Source organism: Carcharhinus amblyrhynchos, chromosome 12, assembly GCF_965287045.1.
Source record: "Carcharhinus amblyrhynchos chromosome 12, sCarAmb.v2.hapA, whole genome shotgun sequence".
NCBI classification, from domain to species: Eukaryota; Metazoa; Chordata; class Chondrichthyes; order Carcharhiniformes; family Carcharhinidae; genus Carcharhinus; species Carcharhinus amblyrhynchos.
The window spans coordinates 71140985-71163700 of NC_137335.1; the positions used below are offsets into that span (position 1 = coordinate 71140985).

Here is a 22716-nt window from a genome sequence, read left to right on the forward strand (position 1 = left end):
AGGCAAGAGCAGCCTTCGAAAAGATGCAATTCCAGTCAAGTGAAATTTAATCTATGCTGGGTTAAGCCTGTAAAAAGGGTTTTGTCCATGAAAGGTTTTGGTTTGTTGGAACAACTTTAATATTCAATTAAAGGCTAATATGTTATTGTAGTTGTTTTCCTTTTTTTGTAATTGCTAAAAGCTCTGGCTAATTTTCTTACTACACATGTTAACCACATTCTTAAATAAACTTTGTTTGATAAAATCTCCCTTGCGAATTGTTGAATCATACTCAAAGTGAAACATATCATGCTCATCGTACCCAAATTCAAGATGCAAAACGAATGGTTCGGGCACTCTCCATAAAGTGCTTTGGAGCTTCTGCCATGACTCATAACAAAATTTAAAAGCTATTGTTTGGTTATGAACACAAACACAAAATCAAAGGTTCTCCCTATCTTGGTGTCTGCAAACTCACAACCCAACAAACTGAGATATGAAAAGATATTTATCACAAACAGGGTTGAATGGTCACCATTCATCCTCCATTGTGTAGCAATGGCATCGATGCACCAGCTGTGTAGATAATGGAGCACTGTTCATGTCATCACATGATCAAAACTTACTAGGGATAACACATCTTATTCTTCCAAGGGCTAACCAGGGGCAAGTCAGCTTGGAAGGCAATAAGGCACAAGAGGAAACATCTTCCAGTGAGAAGAAAGAACCCTGCCTAATACAAACAGTCTTCCCAGGCAGTGAGAGGGGCTAATCTGTCTTTGCATATTCAAATTTTATAACTTCTTGCCTGATCCAAATCTTCTTGTATGGAGTTAAAATTGTCCTCTTAGTCTTATCACTTGTTTAGCCATTTGAAATTGTATTACAGGCAAGTAATCTCCAGAAGGTTCTTTGACAGGGTAACTTAATCCAACTGGAATTCTAAGATTTGTCTCAACCAAAACTTCACTGAAGGAACCCAGTGACTTCCAGTCTCCACTCATCTTCAAAATACCATGAGAGAGAAACCATCAGGCCTGCAGTGCATGGAGGTTAAAGGTCTAATTGAAACATCTCTGTCTTCAAAGGGAAAATTCCTGTTCCTCTAGTTGTAGTCTCCCCTAAAAGAGGAAATATCCTCCCAGTATCCACTCTATCAAGTTCCCCAAGGATCTTATATGTTTCAACAAGAACCCTATCATTATGCTGAACAGTCCAACCTGGGCAACCTTTCTTCATAAGACAAGCCACTGATCCTAAGAATGTGTTGAGTGAACCTTGTGTGCCCTATTTCTGATGCAATTATGTATATTTCAAATAAGGAAACAAAACCTGTACACAGCACTCCAGATGATAAGCTATTGAGAGGGCGCACAGGAGGTTTACAAGGATGTTGCCTGGATTGGGAGGCATGCTTTATGAAGATAGGTTGGAGGGAGCTAGGTTTTTTCTCCCTGGAGAGACGAAGATTGAGAGGCGACCTGATAGAGGTTTATAAAATGTTGAGAGGTATAGATGGGATGATTCTCGGAGGCTATTTCCCAGGGCTGAAATGGTCGCTACGAGAGGACACAGGTTTAAGGTGCTGGGAAGCAAGTACAGAGGAGATGTTAGGGGTACGTTTTTCACTCAGAGGGTGGTGAATGAGTGGAATCGGCTGCCATCAGTGGTGGTAGAGGCGAACTCACTGGGTCTTTTAAAAAGCTTCTGGATGAGTACATGGGATTTAATGGGATTGGGAGTTACAGATAGTTCTTTGGCCTGGTAGGTATGATATGATCGGCGCAACCTGTGGGCCGAAGGGCCTGTTTGTGCTGTAGTGTTCTATGTTCTATGCGGTCTCACCAAGACCCTGTACTTCGCAGAACTTCCCTACTTTTATATTCCATTTCCCTTGCAATAAGCACCAACATTCCACTTGCCTTCCCAATCACTTGTTGCATATTAAAGTTTTGTGAGTCATGTACCACAATATCTAGATCCCACTCTACCACTGAGGTGTCCATCACTGGGGAGGCATAGTGGTGGTGTCACTGGACTAGTAATCCAGGGACCCAGGGTAATTCCCGGGTTCGAATCACAACATGGCAGATGGTGAAATTTGAATTTAATAAAAATTTGGCATTAAAAGTCTAATGATGACTATGAAACCATTGTCAATTGTTGTAAAAACCCATCCGGCTCACTAATGTCCTTTAGAGAAGGAAATCTGCCATCCTTACCTAGTCAGGCCTACATGGGACTCCAGACCCATAGTAATGTGGTTTACTCTTAAATGCCCTCAGGGATGGGCAATAAATGCTGACACAACCAGCGATATGCATATTGCATGAATGAATGAAAATAATGTAATCTTTCTCCACTAAAATAACATACAACTTTTCTATTCTTACAGACGAAGTTCACATTTTCCCACATTATCCTATCAAGTATCCACTCACTTAACCTATCTATATCCCTTTGCAGACTTTTTGGCCAGAGTTGTACCAGCACGCCTGCCCCAGTTCCGGGGGTGGGCAAGGCTCAGAGAATGGCATTCTCCGTTGGCCTCAGGCAGGATCATACCAACCTCAAGTGGATGTGCTGATAAAATTCCTCCCTTTATCTCCTCTGGATAACTTACTTTCCTATCTAGCTTGATGCCATTGGCAAACTTAGCTATGTTCCTTCATCTAAGTAATTGATTTAGATTGTAAATGCTCCATCAGTGATTCTTGTAGCACTCCATTAATTACAGTTTACCAACCTGAAAAAGACCCATTTATGCCTACTCTCTGTTTCCCATTATCCAACCAATCTTTTATCCAGGCTAATATGTGACCCCCCCCATACCATGCGTTCTTGTGTAAAAAACTTCGAAGTGGCACCTTTTCAAATGCCTTTTGGAAATCCAAGTACACCACATCTACAGGTTCTCCTTTATCCACCTTGCTTGTTAATTACTCAAAGAACTCTCGTGGATTATTCAAACACAATTTCCCTTCCCGTGTGCTGCATATTTGGGCTTTGAAACTACAAATTAATTCTACAGACAATGTGCATCCTTGATTTGTAATCAAGCAGGCACCCACCAGAAACAGGCAGGTATGTTTTTCTCCCATTTATGGGTCCATCTGAAAACAGGCCTCAGTAGGTCTATTATTGAGGTGCCTCCATTAATCCCATTGTCAACCACTGACCACCCATCTTTCAAGCAAGGAATAGGCAATTGAAAATTGCTCAGTATCTTTTGGCATTACACCAAAGCTAGTTTACAAAAATTCAGCCCAAAAAAACTAAGCAAATTCCGCAAGCATGCTGATACATCCTTGAACTATAGTTTATTTTGAAAGTCTACGCCATATTTTTTACAGTTAAAAAAGTGATATGCTCTGACAAAGGGTCAACCTGACTCGAAACGTTGGCTCTATTCTCCCTCCACAGATGCTGTCAGACCTGCTGAGATTATCCAGCATTTTCTGTTTTTCTTTGAATATGTTCAGTTGTGTGTTTTGTACGTATACCTCAATTTTAAACAGTAAAACAAGTTGCTGAACCCCCCTTTCAAATAACAACTGGAGACTATAAAGGATTCATACATACCCGAAGAAGCTTCTAATCGCTCCAGTCTACTAATCAGCCAGTCTAAGGAGCCAGAAAATTGGGCACAGTTTTTGCGGTTTCCTCTGATCAGGGCAGCTGAAGACAGACAAGATTTGGTTATAACTTGATGTCCTTTCATCTTCCAAAAACATGTGCCCACAAAAGAATCATTTTCATTCCTGTACACTGACATTCCAGCTCTTATTATCCTTTCACTGCACAATATTGCGGCACGGTGGCATAATGTTAAGCACTGCTGCTTCATAGTGCCAGGGACCTGGGTTCGATTCCTGGCTTGGGTCACTGTCTGTATGGAGTCTGCATGTTCTCCCTGTGTCTTGCGTGTGTTTCCTCCGGGTGCTCCGGTTTCCTCCCACAGTCTGAAAGACGTGTTGGTTAGGTGCATTGGCCATGCTAAATTCTCACTCAGTGTACCTGGACAGGCGCCAGAGTGTGGCGACTAGGGGATTTTCACAGTAACTCCATTGCAGTGTTAATGTAAGCCTACTTGTGACACTAATAAATAAACTTTAACATTCTCCAAAACGAAGTTGGGTAATAACTGTAATATCCTTACAGAGGTCTGTCTTCTATCACCATCACCCCTGATTTACAATGTGCTTGAAGTGCCACTCAGTGGGCAGAGTATACAGATCAGCCCCCAAGTCTAGACTCGTGGGCTGAGCAGATTCTGTTGGTTTAAAACCCTCACACTGCTCCTGCCCTACTGGGTGAGACTCACCTAACAGGGGAGCTTGTATTCTACAAGGCCCACGTGGAGATCTATTGATCAACCCCCCCCTCTGCCGCCAACGGCCATCAGAACAGGAATGAAGAGTATCAGTTACACTTCTTAATTGGCCATCGCTCAGATTATCTATGAACAATGATGGCTATGTTTTACAACAATAATAATCTTGTTGGATTACATACCATCATATTAAAACAAGCTCTGAAGCATGAGGATCCTAGAATCCTAGGATCCTACAGTGCAGAAAGAGGCCCTTCGGCCCATCGAGTCTGCACCGAACACAATCCCACCTAGGCCCTACCCCCATGTCCTTACATTTTACACTCACTAATCCCTCTAACCTACGTGCCCCTGGACGCTAAGGGGCAATTTCTTGGCACAGCCAATCAACCTAACCCGCACATCTTTGGACTGTGGGAGGAAACTGGAGCACCCAGAGGAAACCCACGCAGACACGAGGAGAATGTGCAAACTCCACACAGACAGTGACTCGAGCAGGGAAAGGATATGTGGTAAATCTGAAGTGGCCTACCGTCCTGGCATGTAACATGCTTGGGACATGGTTAAAATACAATTTAGTTTCAGTTAGAATAATAGAATCCCTACAGTGCAGAAGGAGGCCACTCGGCCCAACAAGTCTGAACAGACCACAATCCCATCCAGGCCCAATCCCCATAACCCCATGCATTTACCCTAGTTAGTCCCCTGACACTAAGGGTCAATTTAGCATGGCCAATCAACCTAACCCACACATCATCGGACTGTGGGAGGAAGCCGGAGCACCCGGAGGAAACCCATGCAGACATGGGGAGGATATGCAAACTCAACACAGACAGTGACCCAAGCCAGGAATTGAACCCAGGTTCCTGGCACTGTGAGGCAGCAGTGCTAACCACTGTGCCACCGTGCTGCCCCACAATCAGTTAATCACAATCAAATTGTAAAATGGACAAGCACCATAATTTACTGAGAAAATTATTCAATGCATTATGTGCATATTCATTTGTTTTCAATTCTGTTTCAATGAGACAAAGATGGTTTGTAATTGTGACAAAGAACTTAGGTTGCAAACATCCTTTGTTTTTACGTTATGTAATCCTGTTTGCAATACATTGAGAACCCACACACTTATCTTCCACATGCCTCTGAATTAATGACTATTTACCGACGATTGTTGAATATCCTATTGAAATGGTTTGCCATAAGATCCTGAAGCACACCAGAAATCAGTGTGATAATATTTATTTTAAAATGTCACAGTTTTTTGTTACACATTGTTATTAAATTAGTTGCTCATGCACCTTCGACATGACAGGTAATCATCACAAGGGAAACATTGTGGTTTCTGCGCTGCACTTTATGTTAGGAGCATTGCATCAACTAGGTATGCACACTGATCAAATAGGCATGGACTATTTATGCCCCAGAACATTAGCTGAGACTTAAAACTGATAGACTTGGAACTCCTAGCGTGCTTTTCTTGGTTCCCAACTGCAGATTGATGACTATTAGAGTAAAACATTTCATTTATATATATTGAGAGATCCTATGTATGCTTATCCCTCTTTGCTTCAGTCTATGCAAAGACTTCATTTTAAGATACTTCTGCAAATGCAACTGACTCTGCTAGCCTGGACAACTGACTGCTAACTTGACTACCTGTAGAATCAAAAGGCTAAAGATTAGCTAAAACTGGACTGCATTCCTGAAGGGTACACAATGCAGGCAAAAACAGGTTTTTCATAACAGCAGCTGTAAGGATTGTTTTTCTGGACCGAGAGAGCATGCTGCAGAAAACATTTTCAATAACTAGATAAGAATTGAAATATAGTTTGGATTTAATGTGTGTTTTTTTCGTTTGTTTTCAAGACCCAGTTCAGTGTGTTCAAGTTCAATACAGGGACTGGCTTGCTTAGAAACCAGTCTCCAAGTTCGCTTTTTCTTTTTGCTTCTGACATGTTAATCTTTTAACTTCTGTTCAATAAAAGAAAACCATTTAAAAACTCATATTGGTGCTGTCTTTGTCTACGTAAACAAATGAATGGACCCAACATATATATAACGCACATAGGTATATTATGTATACTTACATGTATAATACTCAAGATAACAGGTGTTTGTTGCAAATAAAGGCTGAAATAACTCCTCACCAGATCCCCTTTATTTGCAAACCCTAATCCACTCCAAGTGATTAGCACTGCTGCCTCACAGTGCCAGGGATCCAGGTTCGATTCCCGGCTTGGGTCACAGTCTATGGAGAGTCTGCACGTTCTCCTCGTGTCTGCCTGGGTTTCCTCAGGCTGCTGCGGTTAGGAGCGCTGGCTATCCTAAATTCTCCCTCAGTGTATCCGAACAGGCACTGGAGTGTGGTGACTAGGGGATTTTCACAGTAACTTCACTGCAGTGTTAACGTCAGCCTACTTGTGACACTAACAAATAATCTTTCTTTCCAGAGTGCTTCAGATATAAAGTCAGAATCCAGAATGTCAGTAGAGCCAACACTCCTATATTTATAGACAAGTGAGGCTCCCTGCTTGGGCAAGGCAATCATGATCTCAATCAGGGAGCTCATACTCCAAAAGACAACCTCACTGAAATCATTACAAAGACAAGTTCCATCTCAGTCCAAAGAGAGTCACAGGCTGAGATTTTCCCTGGGATGTGGCAGGCCAGTTAAAGGTCTACTGACCCTTCAGCAAGGACAGGATGATCCCAGTGGTAGATGGGGCCAGAAAGTCCCAGAGATACTAACACATAGCAGCCTGTTACTTTAAACTTGCCGTCTACAGCTTTAGCCATCTCCTTACCAGCCAGTGGTTGGTCCTAGATGGTGGAAGGGTTTGACAGGATCCCATGACCTATGACCGATGCAATAACAGAGCCAGCCCCATCCACTAGGTGGAAGTATTTCACTGACATCAAGTCCAACCAACGCTTTGGCCAGCTCAACCTCAGTCACAACACTCCTTCATTTCCAGCTTAATGTTAAAAACATTCGGGGTTCACCTTTAGTTGGGATTGTTACTTGAAATATTGGTGCAAATTACTGCTGTATGCAAATCTGCTGTTTTATAAACATATCAATGATAAATAAGGAAAAATGAAACTATACACCTTACCGAGTAGTTCATACAATGAGTTTAGAATCGCTCTCCAAGACTCTCCGGCTTCCTTTCCAGCTACATCTGTAAAATGGGCTGCACTACTATATACGTTGAGATGATCAATGCACTCAAGAACCAGGTTAATCATTCCCTGCAATTGAATATATATAGATAAATTCACAGATCACTTTATATCCAACTTTCAGCACTTTATTCTGCACGGGCTTAACTTAGAATCCCGACAGTGCAGAAGGAAGGCATTCATCCCATCAAGTCTGCACCAACCACAGTCTAACCCACGCCCTATCTCCATAACCCCATGCATTTACCCTTTTAATCCCCTGACATCAAGGGGCAATTTAGCATGGCCAATCCACCTAACCTGCACACCTTTGGACTGTGGAGGAAACCGGAGCACCTGGAGGAAATCCACGCAAGTATGGGGTGAACAGGCAAACTCCACACAGACAGTCACCCGAGGCCGCAGTTGAACCCGGGTCCCTGGCACTGTGAGGCAGCACTGCTAACCACTCGTTCTGCACCAGTTAATAAACCCACTTATTTCTGCTTTCTCATTATTACCTTAAAAGGCATTTGACGAGTTTTCGAATGAAAATCAATGTGGGTGGCATGGTGCCACACTGGTTAGTACTGTTGCCACACAGTGCCAGGGACCCAGGTTCAATTCCAGTCTCAGGTACCTGTGGGGTGTTTGCACTTTTTCCTCGTGTCTGCATGGGTTTCCTCCGGGTGTTCGAGTTTCTTCCCACACTCCAAAGATGTGCGGGTTAGGTGGATCGGCCATGCTAAATTGCCCCTTAGCGTCAGGGGGACTAGATAGAGTAAATGCATGGTGTTATGGGGATCGGGCCTGGGTGGGATTGTGGTTGGTGCAGATTCAATGGACAAATGGTCTCCTTCTGTACTGTAGAGATTCGATGATTCTTCTATGAGAATGGAAGTGGGCCAAATATTGTACAATCATTTTTTTTCTCTTAAACTATTAACATAGTTTCCACCCTGATCCATCAGCGAAGAGTAGCAATGAGGCTTTAGTACATGGAAAGATCAGCTGCTTACCTCTTCCTGGAAGAGATTTTGTCTGTTCTTCAGCGCGCGCAATCGGTTCTGTTTCTCTTCGTGTTCCAAATGTTCGTCAGGCGGCTGAAAATAGCCAATCAAATCCCGCAAGCTCAGGCTGACTGACTCAATGGGCAAGTCAACAGCTGTGGATTTCCCTTTTTTATTGAGAGTATCAAGGCCCCTGAAAACATAATCAAATGTTATCCACAAATAACCAACCATCAATGATCAAGCGTCACTCTATCTTACCATTGATCCAGTAAATTTACTGACAAAATGATTTGACAAATTGAAAAAGCACAACTTTTGCGATGGAGAATTTGGGCCAGACAAGTTTTCAATAAGACAGAAGTTTCCAACTTATTCACAAAGCTGTAAGAAATTCTAATTTTATTTACTTTTCATTCATTCGTGGGACATTGGCATCACTGGCTAGCCAGCATTTATTGTTCTTCCCTAGTTGCCTTTGGATGATAGTCAACCACATTGTTGTGGATCTGGAATCACATACAGACCAGACCAGGTAAGGACTGTAGGTTTCATCCCCTGAAGGACATTAGTGAACCAGATGACAACAATTGACAACGCGATCAGTAGATTCTTAATTCCAGATTTTTTAATTTTTTGAATTCAAATACCACCATCTGTCTTGGCGGGATTTGAACCTGGGACCCCTGAACATGAGCTAAATTTCTGGATTAATAGCATGGTGACAATACACCTAAGCCATCATCTCTCCTAGGAGAGGAAGCCAGGTGATTCTTTTGTCCATCTTGCCCGTTTTCGTGACTTTGGTTTGGGATGACTGGAATGCCATCAAGGCTAGATGTCACAAAGACAAAAGGAGTGATAATGATCGTGTGAAAGACTAAGGAAAGTGTTAATAGTGACTTAAAGGTCAGACAGCAGAATGTATTAAAAGCAGAACAACTTTAGTTTGATTTTCATTTGATTTGATTTACTATTGTCACATGTATTGGTATGCAGTGAAAAGTATTGTTCTCTGCATGCTGTACAGACAAAGCATACCATTCTTAGAGAAGGGAAGGCGAGAGCGCAGAATGTGTTACAGTCATAGTGTAGAAAAACAAGAATTAGCACTTGCTGAAAGCAAAAAATGAGAACAAATTATAAACTGGCCCTTGGGTGGGAGGTAGAGGCAGAAAAGAATCAAAATGGAGGACAGAGTTCATGGTCCGAGGTCGTTGAACTCACTGACCCTTGTACTGCTGTCAATGTCAGTCTTTAACATTATCATTACCACTCCATCTGTCTTGTGCCCATTATATCATTGTCATTTAATCTCTCCTGAACTCCAAATTATCCCAGGCCTTTTATTTTGCTTCATCCCCTTTCTTCAACAGCATGAAACCCATCATACTTCTACATCCCTTCAGCTCTGAATGAAGAGTCATCCAGTCTGGGAAAACTCTCCAGAGATTCTGCCAGGGCTGCTGAGTCTTTCCAGCATTAACTTCCTGTTTTTGTTTCAGATTTCCAGCAGGATTTTGTGCTTGCATTCTGAAATTATGACGAACCTTCATAAAACACTAGTTTGACCTTAACTGCAGTATTGCATCTGGGTTTAGGCACCACACTTCAGGAAGGGTGTTATGGCTTTGGACTGAGTAAAGAAAGGATTCATGAGAATTGGTGTCAGGAGGAGTGACTTTAATTACTTTAATTGATTTTAGAAGCTGAGACTGTTCTCCTTGGAGAAGAGTTGGGAGGAGACTTGATAGGAGTGTTGCAAATCATGAGGGGTCTGGATAGAATAAATAGGGAAAAAGACTGTTGTTACTGATAAAAGGCTTGAGAACAAGAGTGCACCAATTTAAGATGATGAATGGGATGGATAGGATAGAGGTGGAGAGGCTCTTCCCGCTCAGAAAGGACAGTAGGACTAGGGGGCACAGCCTCAAGATAAAGGAGGGGGGGGGGGCGGTTTAGAACGGAGTTGAGGAGGAACTTCTTCACTCAAAGGGTGGTGAATCTCTGGAATTCTCTGCCCGTTGAAGTGGTGGAGGCTGCCTCGCTAAATATTTTTAAGACGTGGGTTGATAGGTTTTTGATAAGAGAGGGGATTAAGAGTTATGGGGAGAGGGCGGGAATGTGGAACTGAGCCACGACAGATCAGCCATGATCTTATTGAATGGAGGGGCAGGCTCGAAGGGCTAGATGGCCTACTCCTGCTCCTATTTCTTACGTTCTTATGTTCTTAAGGTGATTGGCAAAAAAAACAGTGACAATGGAAGGGATTCTCCAGCTGCGCTCACCCCAAAACCGGAGAATCGCACCCGAGGTCAGTAGGCCTTTGCATGGTCCACTCCCCACCCACTACGATTTCCATGGCAGGCGGGACGGGAGAATTCCCCCCAACATGAGGGAAAAGTTTTTTAACAAAGCAATTGGCTAAGGTCTGAAATTCAATTCCTGGAAGTGTGTGGAGGCAGATTGAATCACGTCTTTTAAAGGGGAATTGGAGAGTTATCTGAAGAGAAAAAATTGTTGGGCTGCGAGGAAAAGGAGCGTATTTGAAACCAGCCACTTTGCTCTTGCAGATTGCCAGCACTGACACAACAGATCTTGTAGAGCCCCCAGTCTATGATCTGTTCAGCAGCTTATTCTTTCTTAGAATGTGGGGGTCACTAGCAAGGCCAACATTTATTGCCCATCCCTAGTTGCTCTTCAACTGAGTGGCTTGCTAGGGAGGATTTAAGAACAACCCCATTGCTGTGGGTCTGGAGTAACATATAGGCCAGACCAGGTAAGGAGATTTCCTTCCCTAAATGGTGTGGGAGAATGAGATGGGTTTTAACGACAATTAGCGATAATTGTCATAATCACCATTAATTTTATATTCCAGATTTCTGAACTGAATTTATATTTCACCAGCTGCCACGGTGGGATTTGAACCCAGAGCATTAACTTGGGCCGCCAGGTTACTAGTCCAGTGATGTAACACTATGCCACCATCTCTCTTGAAGTCATACGGGAAGAGGTTTGACCAGAAGCTGAAGTGAATCCTGCCAGTGGGAGCATCATGAGGACCATTTTCCAACTGAATTGAAGACGTTCAGTAAGTGCAGGGAGAAGGGAGAACAACAGCCTAATGGCCATTTGGAGAATGTTCTATAGATTATGAGTTAGTGGCAACTAAAGAGCAGAAATAGAGGAGGTGATTTTACTGGCTTGTCAGGCTGGTCGATCAGCTTGGTAAGTCAGAATGATAGCGCACAAGGCAAAAAATTGGGTTTGTGCCTTGTTTCTCGCCTCTTGTGGTTTTAAGGGCCCTGGCCCACGCAAGGCTGATCTCAATATTTAAATCAGTGTTTAAATATTCATAATAAACCTGGGACATAATCGTCGAGCCTCACTTGCCTCAACAGCCTCAATAGTGGAGGTCCTCACCAGCGAAGATAACATGTGGTCCCCACCAACATGGACCTGTCATAATGGGCTCACTGGTAGGACCGGAGGTCAGGGGCAGGCAGTGCCCCTTGGGCAAGAATAGACTCTGTTCACTCCCCCTGCTGGCATGAATCACATTTTGCCTCTTTTATTTCACTAAGTGTCATAAGATTGTGTCTGAAAGCTTGCTGAAAAAATTAGCACAATGTTTTCCCCATTTTCATGCTCATTCAGCACTTAAGGCTTTTTTTGATAAGATTGCCCCCAGGAAGTTTAAAAGTCTATCCCTAGCACAAAGATAAAACCCAGCTCTTGTTTTCTTTCCGTCTTCTATTCAGTCACTCATTCAATTAATGAAGCACAAACCCATCACAATGTAAGTATCCTGAACAGATGTTGTGACTGAGTCTCTTGAGATCTGCATCCCCTCGAGGCAAGTAATTAGAGAAGTATAGAACTATACTTTCTCTCAGGGAAGTGTGAAAGCCAAGCATGCACTGGAAGGGTTAATAAAAGTCAGGCTGACTGACACCTGGCTGTTAGTTGGTATGAAGCAGCTATGGTTGTTGGAGAGAAAAATGTTTTTGGACTGATGGACCGAATGATTTATTTGGCAAATTTGTTGTGCTTTGAGTATTTAAAATGTGGCATCTGTTGCAACCTGCCTCAATTAAAACATGCTCACAACTCTTCAAGTGGCCAATTCTCAAAGCTAGATAGGTCTTCTGTCTCCAACTACCTATCCTCTCCTGTCTGCTTCATTGCAAGATCCCATTCTAAAACAAATCCATGCAAGGCACATCAAGCAAGAAAGAACTGCAGGGTCCTCTTCTAAATCTGCTAAAATTCTCCTCTTTCAAATTCATTGAGAGGGATGATAATATCAGAATTCCCATTAGTCCTGTTGAGGGCAGCACGGTGGCACAGTAGTTAGCACTGCTGCCTCACAGTGCCAGGGAGGGTTCAATTCCAGCTTCAGGTGACTGTCTGTGTGGAGTTTGCACATTCTCCCCGTGTCTGCATGGGTTTCCTCCAGATGTTCTGGTTTCCCCCCACAGTCCAAAGATGTGTGGGTTAGGTTGATTGGCCATGATAAGTTGCCCCTTAGTGTAAGGGGGGATTGGCAAGGTAAATACATGGGGTTACAGAGATAGGGCCTGGGTGGGATTGTGGTCGGTGCAGACTCGATGGGGCGAATGGCTGTAGTGACTCTCTGATTCTACAAGGCAGAGCTCAACTATCCACACCAATAGCTCCCAAGAACAGCATGTAGGGTAGACATTTAAAAGAATGTTAATAGCTTAAAAGAAAACCCAAGGGCATCCATGAAATAAATAACCATTTTATACATTATGAATACTTGAGGCAGGTAAGGCATCCATCCTTTACTTTAGATGTGTGCTAAGCCTCAGTACTGCTGTTGCGATGCTGAGACTGTGGTGTTCAAAAATTATCTCATGAATAATTTATTTGCGGTCTTAACAAGTGTAGTGCAAGCCTGGTCAACAGGCCTTCAATGTCATAATGGACACCTTCTCCGAAAAACACATTGGACATGTGGAAAATCTCAGGTCTCAGAGTCTTTTAATACAAGTGTCAGAGGACATCAATGCTACAGAATGGCAGGCTTTGAATTACCACGACAAGAGAAACTCTGATAAGCACGTTCAGGTCAGGCGAAGTCCCAGTTTTGTCAATCTTTCCTGCTGGGGCCCCAGTACAAACCCCTTGTGTACATGTGGAGAGACAATAAACATTGCTGCACATTAGTGAGTGGTGTCTGCTCCACAGGATAGATGGTAGACTAATCTACTATCTAGGAGACCTTAAACTCAGCAATCGCTTGGCTTCAAGAGTTTGTGTTCACTGAATTAAAATACAAAATGCTATAATGCCAAGCAACATTCTATTGTGCCCTATACGTTAGAATTTACAGTTGCTAGTCATTACACACTAGTGCTTAATGCATTGATATGATGTTGCTGTTTTCCATTTTAACAATGGGTTAAGCTGTTTTGAATAGATTAATGTCCACCTTCAATTAGTGTGCAGGGATCTGGGCCAGAACGTTCCGGCTGTTCACGCCCCACTGCCACTGCAAGCAAGGATGGAGAATTTGACGCTCAGCCAAATTTCCACTCACTGCAGCGGGACCAGGGAATCCCGCTGGCATGACCAGCCAGAAAATTCCAGCCCTGTTGTGCAAAAGCGACAAACGTTCACATGCGAGTATCAGGAACACTATGCTTAAAAACCAAGGCAGCACGGTGGCACAGTGGTTAGCACTGCTACCTCACAGTGCCAGGGACCTGGGTTCGATTCTTGGCTTGGGTCACTGTCTATGCGGAGTCTTCACGTTCTCCCAGTGTCTGCACGGGTTTCCTCCAGGTGCTCCAGTTTCCTCCCACAGTCTGAACGACATGCTGGTTAGGTGCATTGGGCCATGCTAAATTCTCCCTCAATGCACCCAAACAGGTGTCAAATTGTGACGACTAGGAGATTTTCATAGTAACTTCATTGCAGTGTTAATGCAAGCCTACTTGTGATACTAATAAATAAACCTAAACTTACAAAACTTAAATCAGGCACTGTGTTTTCCCACAAACGGTAATGGTCCGACCAGTGTGGAAAACCTCGGAAGAAGTGTCCCCAGATTCCTGATCATAACAATACCATCAAGGAATTTCCCAATTTCAACTGAGATTGACTCCATTGATGTGGGGGGTGGGGGGTGTGGGGGGGGTGCTGAGATTTGAAAACTGACCCTACGAGATACTCTGGAGCTGTACAACTATCCCACATCCATAATGTTATCACTTTAAGCTTTTTTAAGAATGATCATAGAATCCCTACACTGAAGAAGGAGACCATTCAACCCATTGAATCTGCACCGACCACAATCCCACCCAGGCCCTATTCCTGTTACCCCACATATTTACCCTGCTAATTCCCCTGACACTAAGGGTCAATGTAGCATTGCCAATCAACTTAACCTGCACATCTTTGGACTGTGGAAGGGAACTGGAGCACCTGGAGGAAACCCATGCAGACACAGGGCGAAGATAAACATATGGATGATGTTGGAATAGTGTAGGTTAGATGGGCTTTAAATTGGTTTCACAGGTCGGCGCAACATCGAGGGCCAAAGGGCCTGTACTGTGCTGTAATGTTCTATGTTTTATGTTCTAAGATACAAACTCCATACAGACAATGGCCCGAGGCCAGAATTGAACCTGGGTCCCTGGCACTGCGAGGCAGCAGTGCTAACCATGCTGCCCCAAACTTACTTGTACTCAGAAGAAAACGTACCCAATAAATCTGTTGAAAAGAAAAACGGTGCTGCGTATAACCCGTGCTGTCCGCGACTCTTCGTGCTGAGATCGTGAGAGAGTTAAGCCATCATCCATGTGACCTTCATGATGCATTATGGCCTGAAATTGAAAAAAAAGGGCAAGCATTATTTATTACAGTCAGACCACGAGACTTTCCTTTGCAGTTGGTGTCTTCTCTCTGAGAAGTGTGTGAAAATAAGCATTTTTGTTACATCATCAAAGGATGGGTTTCAGTCTTTGATGTTCAAAGCCAGCCAGATGGGATGGATGTCACTGCAGAAGGCCCTGTGTGAAATGAATCAGGGAAATCTCTTTGTAGGCACAAATGGGACACCGTTTCAGTAATTGATTCATTGACATTTTCATGAGGCAGAGAACAACTGATGTGGGAAATGGTAAATGTGAGTCGGATCTAGCAGAGGGATTTTTTCCAAAGTTTAAATCTGGAAAGAAAACTTCAGAAATTACATCATGGCAGAAAAATCCAGGCAGAAAGACTTACTTTTCGTTGAGCTGTCCCCATCCGAGCTGATTTGGCATCTATTGACTGATAAGTGAGCCACAGTCCGGTGTCTAAGTGCTGGATAAAGCACACAGAATCTCCATATTTAACCTCAGGAGATCCCATACCGTCCACCTCTTTTCTTATTCCCGTATCGAGTTTTTCCTGAAAATAAAATCACATCATTCTTAAACAATTCTGCATGGAATAAATTTACCAATTAAATTAGTCATTATTCATCAATTGTCATTACATTAACTCCACTCCCCCGAATGTCGACAAGGTGACAAGTCTTAGCATAATCCCTACCACTACTGGCATCAAGGCAACACAAACAAAGGTTATGTGACACTTTCTTATAAGTTGACTTTTTAAATTATGTTATCATTCTAAAGATGTCCCCATCCCACAGCTAATAGTTTTCACCTGATTTCGTGCTCAAAACTGAACTCAGTGCTCCCAATAAATATCTGACCAAGTTTCCACACAACTATAGCCTAACTCATACTCCTTCAAACATTATAGGCTGATGCCTTTCCGACATTATAACAGCAGTTACTCTTTCGAAGGCCTTAGGGGGAAGTGATGGCCCAGTGGTATTACCGCTAGACTATTAATCCAGAAACTCAGCTAATGTTCTGGGTTCAAATCCCACCATGACATGGAATTTGAATTCAGTTAAAAAATAATCTGGAATTAAGTGTTTACTAATGACTGAGAAACCATTGTTAACTGTTGTAAAAACCCATCTGGTTCACTATTGTCCTTCAGGGAAGGGAATCTGCTGTCCATGTCTGGTCTGGCCTACATGTAGCCACAATGTGACTAACACTCAACTGCTCTCAGGCAGCTATGGATCGACAATAAATACTGGCCAGCCAGCAATGCCCGTATCCCATGAATGAATAAAAAAAATGGTTGCAAAGCACTTTGAGATATCTAATGGTTCCCAGAAAAAGTCTTTTTTTCCTTTTTATATCCACTCTTAGTCCCTTTTAGCTCATAGACTCCCTAAAGTGCAGAAGGAAGCCCATCGAGCCTGCAACAACCCCACACAGGCCCTATCTCCACATATTTACTCTGATAATCTCCTGACACTAAGGGTCAATTTAGCATGGCCAATCAACCTAATCCGCACATTTTTGAACAATGGGAGGAAAGCAGAGTTCACAAAGAAAACCCACGCAGACATGGGGAGAATGCGCAAACTCCATACAAACAGTGACCCAAGGCCGGAATTGAACCTGGGTCACGGGCGCTGTGAGACAGCAGTGCCTCACCAGAAGCAGTTGTAATAATGATAGCTCCCAACAGCTGGCACACGTCCCTCCGAATGTCCAATTGGAAATAAAAATCAAAGATTTTGACTGACAATTGCTTTACAGGAAATAACAGTTGGTATATGTTACAGCCTAAGCAATAATGGCTTTGACATAATGTCAACACCAGGGACAAAGACCAGAATTCTCCACTGTGGCACTCCCCGTCACCGCTGTCAATGAGAATGGAGAATTTGACACTCAACGAAATATTCCATTCATTGTATCGGGATTGGAGAATTCCCAGTCCTGGGGTGAGGTGGCCAAAATATCCATAATTCTAATGAGGCAATTAAAATACGAAAACCCTGTGTGACACTGGGGTCCCTTTGAATTATTACACTCAGTCACAGCAATGCTTTAAGCCTCAGTGCTCCAGGAACAGGGAGGATAAAGCCAGCTGAGGTTCAGGCAGCTGATGGCTAATCCCCCCACAACTACTGCCTGCAAGTTCACTTGTGCAGAGGTTGAGTGACCAAAGGATCTGACCCTGGACAACACTCACTGTTGCTGCCTCCCAGATGATGAATAGTTAACTGCTTCTACGAGATACTGAAGACTATAGATAGCCAGATGCTCTTTCCAAAGGTAGAAAAGTCAAGTACTGAGGGACATAGGTTTAAGGCGCATGGGGAAAAGTTTAGAGGAGATGTGTGAGGCAAGTTTTTTACACAGAGGGGAAATGTCCGGAACGCACCGCCCAGGGAAGTGGTGGGAACATGTACGATGGTAGCATTTAAGGGGCAATGAGATGAATACATGAATAGGATGGGAATGGAAGGGTACGGGCTCCATAAGTGCATACGGTTTCAGTTTAGGCAGACATCATGATCAGTGCAGGCTTGGATGGCCAAAGAGCCTGTTCCTGTGCTGTATTTTCCCTTGTTCTTTGTTAATAACCGAAGCACAGTAAACCGTATCCATCCAGAATGCACCTTCAGTTTAGGAGCAGCTGAGAATGTATGCAAAAGGGAAAAAACATCATAAAAGTGAAGGAAAAAAAATTTACCAATTATCAAACGGTGACATTCTGCAATCATGAATTATTCAACAAGGAAAAGCTTCTTAAAGAATGTAATTATTTGAACAAATACTGTTGGGAAATAAGTATGCAACAAGATGTAAAGCTTAGGGGCACAAGTTTGTTCAACATTTCTAGTCGTTAAAGTAGTTAATTGCACCGATTAAATTTAAGTTTGTAATTAAATAGGAAAAGGGTAAATTCTGGGAATTTCTTCAGGATTTGTCTCAATCCGACAGCCATTACTTTGGTGACAACACTGGATGGGCGAGTAACCAAGCTGCCTTTGAAGTTGAAACAAGCCTTGGAGGAACTTCCCAGTGGGGGCGGAACAGTGGTTAGCACTCTGCCTCACAACGCCAGGGACCTGGGTTCAATTCCGGCCTCGGGTGACTGCCTGTGTGAAGTCTGCACATTATCCTCGTGTCCACATAGGTTTTTCTTGGGTGCTCAGTTTCCTCCCACAGTCCAAAGGTAAGCAGGTTAGGTGGATTGGTCATGTTCAACACACAGGATTAAGGTGGGCATGTGCCTAGGTAGATGCTCTTTCAGATGGTCAGTGCAGACCTGATGGGCCCCTTCCGCACTGTGGGGATTCTATGGTGAAGTTTAGGATCACATTCAGTTATCTTTTACAATGGTTAAAGTGAACAGTTGTACGTGTGAGGTTTTTGGCATGTATTTTTGTGGGAAAAAATTGGCCAAACTTTAGTTAATAGCAAGTCATTGACTGCAAACGAAGCATGCATAAGCAATACCACCCTGACGTGTGTGGGTGAAGTACTGTAATCAGCGTGTTACTGTGGGCATTTGGCACATTACAATAAATGTGGTATAATCAAAACAGATTGGAAGACAAGCAGTAAGTCGTTCACTGCACTCAAATTGAAATGCTGGTAACAAAGTGGGCAGAAGAGAGACGGCAAACAGTTGGATAATAATTTGGGTGTTCTAACCCTGGAAATTATTGTTGTAATTTAAACCTAATTATGGTCTTTCTGTGAAGTTCTAATAACTTCCAATAAATTCCAATAACTGCACATTCTCCTCATGTCTGTGTAGGTTTTCTCCTGATGCTCCGGTTTCCTCCCACAGTCCAAGGATGTGTAGGTTAGGTTGATTGGCCCTGCTGAATTGACCCTAGTGGCAGGGGATTAGCAGGGTCAACATCTGGGATTACAGGAATAGGGCCTGGGTGGGATTGTGGTCGGTGCAGACTCGATGGGCCAAATGGCCTCCTTCTGCACTGAAGGGATTCCATGATTATATGAAACTTGCCAACAGAACACAAAAACATGCATGAAACTCATAGTTAGTCTTTTCTCTTGGTACTAACTATATGCTGTTCAAATAACCAATATTAATTAGTCTTCATATTGAAGAGCAGAGCAGTATTTTGCTTGTGGTGCATGTCCTGGAAGTTAAACATACATATTCACAAGGTTCATTGTATGCAGCAAGATTACAGCAAAAATGCATTGAAACTGGTATTTTAACCTTTGTTTAGTCAGTAGATAAACCACACAAATGTTTTCTTAAAACATGCAAACAGAAGCACATTGCTAATATTGGACATCATAGCACGCTGTGGGTGGAATCTTACTGTCTGAAGCTTTTAAACACAGGTCGAAACCATTTCCAGGTCCCAACCATCTCCCTGGTAACTGAGTTCACCCCTTTGTATAATCTTCGCTGAGGTCGCTAGTTGACATTGGTCCCTCTAATGGCAGGAGTGGAAGTGTCTAAAGCACACTTCCCAGAGTCCAGATCGCCTTTGGGCTGGCATGGTAGGCTGCACTGGCTGGAGAGCCAAGCTATAAGCAGCCGACAGCCCCACAGAAAGGGGTGTATTGGCTTAGAAAGGAGACCGTGAGCCATGCAACTCAAGACATAAAAGTCCTCTGAAAGTTTCAAAAGCTGTCAGCAGTCTGGCCACAGTTGCCTGAGCATCATTGAGAAGGGGGAGCTTTTCTACAGCGTTACACAGCCTGTAGCTGAAACAGTCTGGCACCCATCACTCCCAGGGGGAAATTAAATGAGGCCTTATTTCCCCCACCCAGCCACCCATGACTGCAAGGTCACCCCTGGACATCTCCTGGGCTTTGATCTCGGCACATGCTAACATTCTGATGGTATCACCAATTTGCCACTAAGTGGGCACTTAATTGCTGCTAATTAATGACCATCACCACAGGCAGACGACATTTCCCTAGCTCACATTTAGACCAACATGGTGGGCTCAGGGCCCAAACAAGAGGTACAATGGTTAAAGACCAGGTTTTTACACAATCGATAATGGTTGTCATGATCACCGTTACTGAGACTATTTAGACTCCAGATTTATTATTTGAATTTAAATCCCACTAACTTACCATGGTGGGATATGAACCCATGTCCCTGGGCCATTGGATTACTAGTCCAGCGACAATGCCACTATGCCGCCACCTCCCCTGGCCTTCAACTGGCTGAAGCTTCAGAATTCATAGTGGGTGTGTCAAAAAAAACTGTGCAGAGTCAGGACCCCAAATTCGTCACTTTGTGCTTAGCACTGCTGCCTTGCAGTACCAGGGACCCGGGTTCTGTTCCTGGCTTGGGTCACTGCCTGTGCGGAGTCTGCACATTCTCCCTGTGCCTGCATGGGTTTCCTCTGGGTGCTCTGGTTTCCTCGCACGGTCCAAAAAACATGCTGTTTGGGTACAGTGGCCATGTTAAATTCTCCCTCAGTGTACGTGAACAGGCGCCAGAATGTGGCAAGTAGGGGATTTTCACAGTAACTTCATTGCGGTGTCAATGTAAACCTACTTGTGACACTAGTAAATAAACTTAAACTTGTCCGATTCCTGACCCCACATTATGCCTTCTGCACCTAAGAGTCAGGACAAAGATTTGTGAAGTGTTGAAATAGCAGAGGAGTGTCCAGAGAAATCTTTGCCCAAGTTTTCAGCCTGCCGGAATCTTTCCCACTGTAGCCAAGTGGAAAGGGAAATTTCCCTTTGATACTGCTCCCAATTCTGGAACATTTTGTCATCTGTTACCCTTTATAATACAAAAAAAAGCTCAATATTTGATGGGTGGTACTTCTCTAACCTCCAGCCTTCAATCTCATTCCCTCCATCATATCTTCCTCCATTATATCTAACAACGCTATTTCTCTGAGTGCTATCCTATGCTATCTCTTTCACCTGGGGATCAAGACTAATTGCATTGATTTTGAACTGTGGCCCAAAGTCAGCGTGGAATCTGGGATGCTTCCTCCAGGGCCGGTCTGATGCATTCAGCGAGGACCGCAGATCATTTTTAAGGTTTGGGCCTGGTAAGAGCACAGTTGGTGAACTACGAAGCAAGTGGGCAAATCACCAAAATGCGGGGCAGGCAATCCCTCAGCTCCATGAGCAAAATAAGTTTGTGGCCAGCAGTTAACAGAGAGAGGGCTGGGGATGGTGAAGGGGTGGGGGAGGGGGCAGTGGGAGGAGGTGCAGTATGGCTGGGGGAGCAAGCAGGGAGGGAAGCACAAAATCACCTTCTGAAGTGCTTTTGTAGAACCTTCTGATTTAATACCTTTTAAATTTTAATCTATGCTGAGATAAGCAATGTTTTTACAATGTACTGCTGTCGAGGAAATCACCCCACTTATTACATGGCACCCAGATTCAGCATGTTTGTAGATGCATGTGCGTGTGTTTGTGGGTGGGAGGGAGGGACATCTAACTTTTAAATAAATGTGTTTTGTCCAATTTTTTGGCAGCAATACTACATTTGGGTGGCACAGTGGCACAGTTGGGTTACCACTGCTGCCTCACAGCACCAAGGACATGGGTTCAATTCGGTCTTGGGTCACTGTCTGTATGGAGTTTGCACATTCTCCCCATGTCTGCGTGGCTTTCCTTTGGGTGCTCCTGTTTCCTCTCACAGTCCAAAGATGTGCGGGTTAGGTTGGTTGGCCAAGTTAAATTGACCCAAGTGTCAGGGTGAACTAGCAGGGTAAATATGTGGAGTTATGGGAATAGGGCCTGGGTGGGATTGTGGCCTGTGCAGACTCGATGGGCTGAATGGACTCCTTCTGCACTGTAGGGATTCTTTATGGATATCAATTATCTCCTAGAAATGCATCCAGGATAGAAAGTGAAATGCAACGGGTCTGCAAATACACAGGTTAATTCAATTATATAGCTGACCATCAATTGTAGAACCATAGAATCTCTACAGTGAAAAAGAGGCCATTTGGCCCTCCAAAGGGGCATCCCACTCAGATCCTCTCCTTCATCCTAGCCCCATAAGTCCATGCATTTGCCTCAGTTAATCACTTATCCTCTGAATGTGAAGAATCAGGAATGATATCCATCAGAAAGCTGTTTTGTTTATATCAAATTGCCAAAACTGTTGAAATTGTAACAGGAAACATGAACTGAACCACCTTAAATTTTGTTAGGATTTGGTTCCTCCATAAGTGTAGTAATCAGCTGTGAGATCCATTGTCCATTATATCCAACACAAAAGCAAGGCATAATGGGGGGAACTTTGACTTTGGACACTTGCTAAAGGTAATCCTTTACCTTCATTTCCATTGAAGTCACAAGAAACTAAAAGCAGGATTGGTGTTTAACAAATAATATGTTTTATACTGATGCCCAA

The 22716-nt window shown here is 43.4% G+C and overlaps 1 protein-coding gene across 1 annotated transcript in view; it reads right to left on the reverse strand.

Moving 5' to 3' along the window:
• Positions 1–22716, reverse strand: part of ryr2a (ryanodine receptor 2a (cardiac)) — a 662889-nt gene that overhangs the window by 357463 nt on the left and 282710 nt on the right. The window contains exons 12-16 of the mRNA XM_080200677.1: positions 15745–15909; positions 15220–15341; positions 8497–8680; positions 7432–7567; positions 3562–3657 (exon numbers count right to left, since the gene is read on the reverse strand). Coding sequence (XP_080056803.1) covers positions 3562–3657; positions 7432–7567; positions 8497–8680; positions 15220–15341; positions 15745–15909 — 703 coding nt within the window. The remainder of the gene's footprint in view (positions 1–3561; positions 3658–7431; positions 7568–8496; positions 8681–15219; positions 15342–15744; positions 15910–22716) is intronic.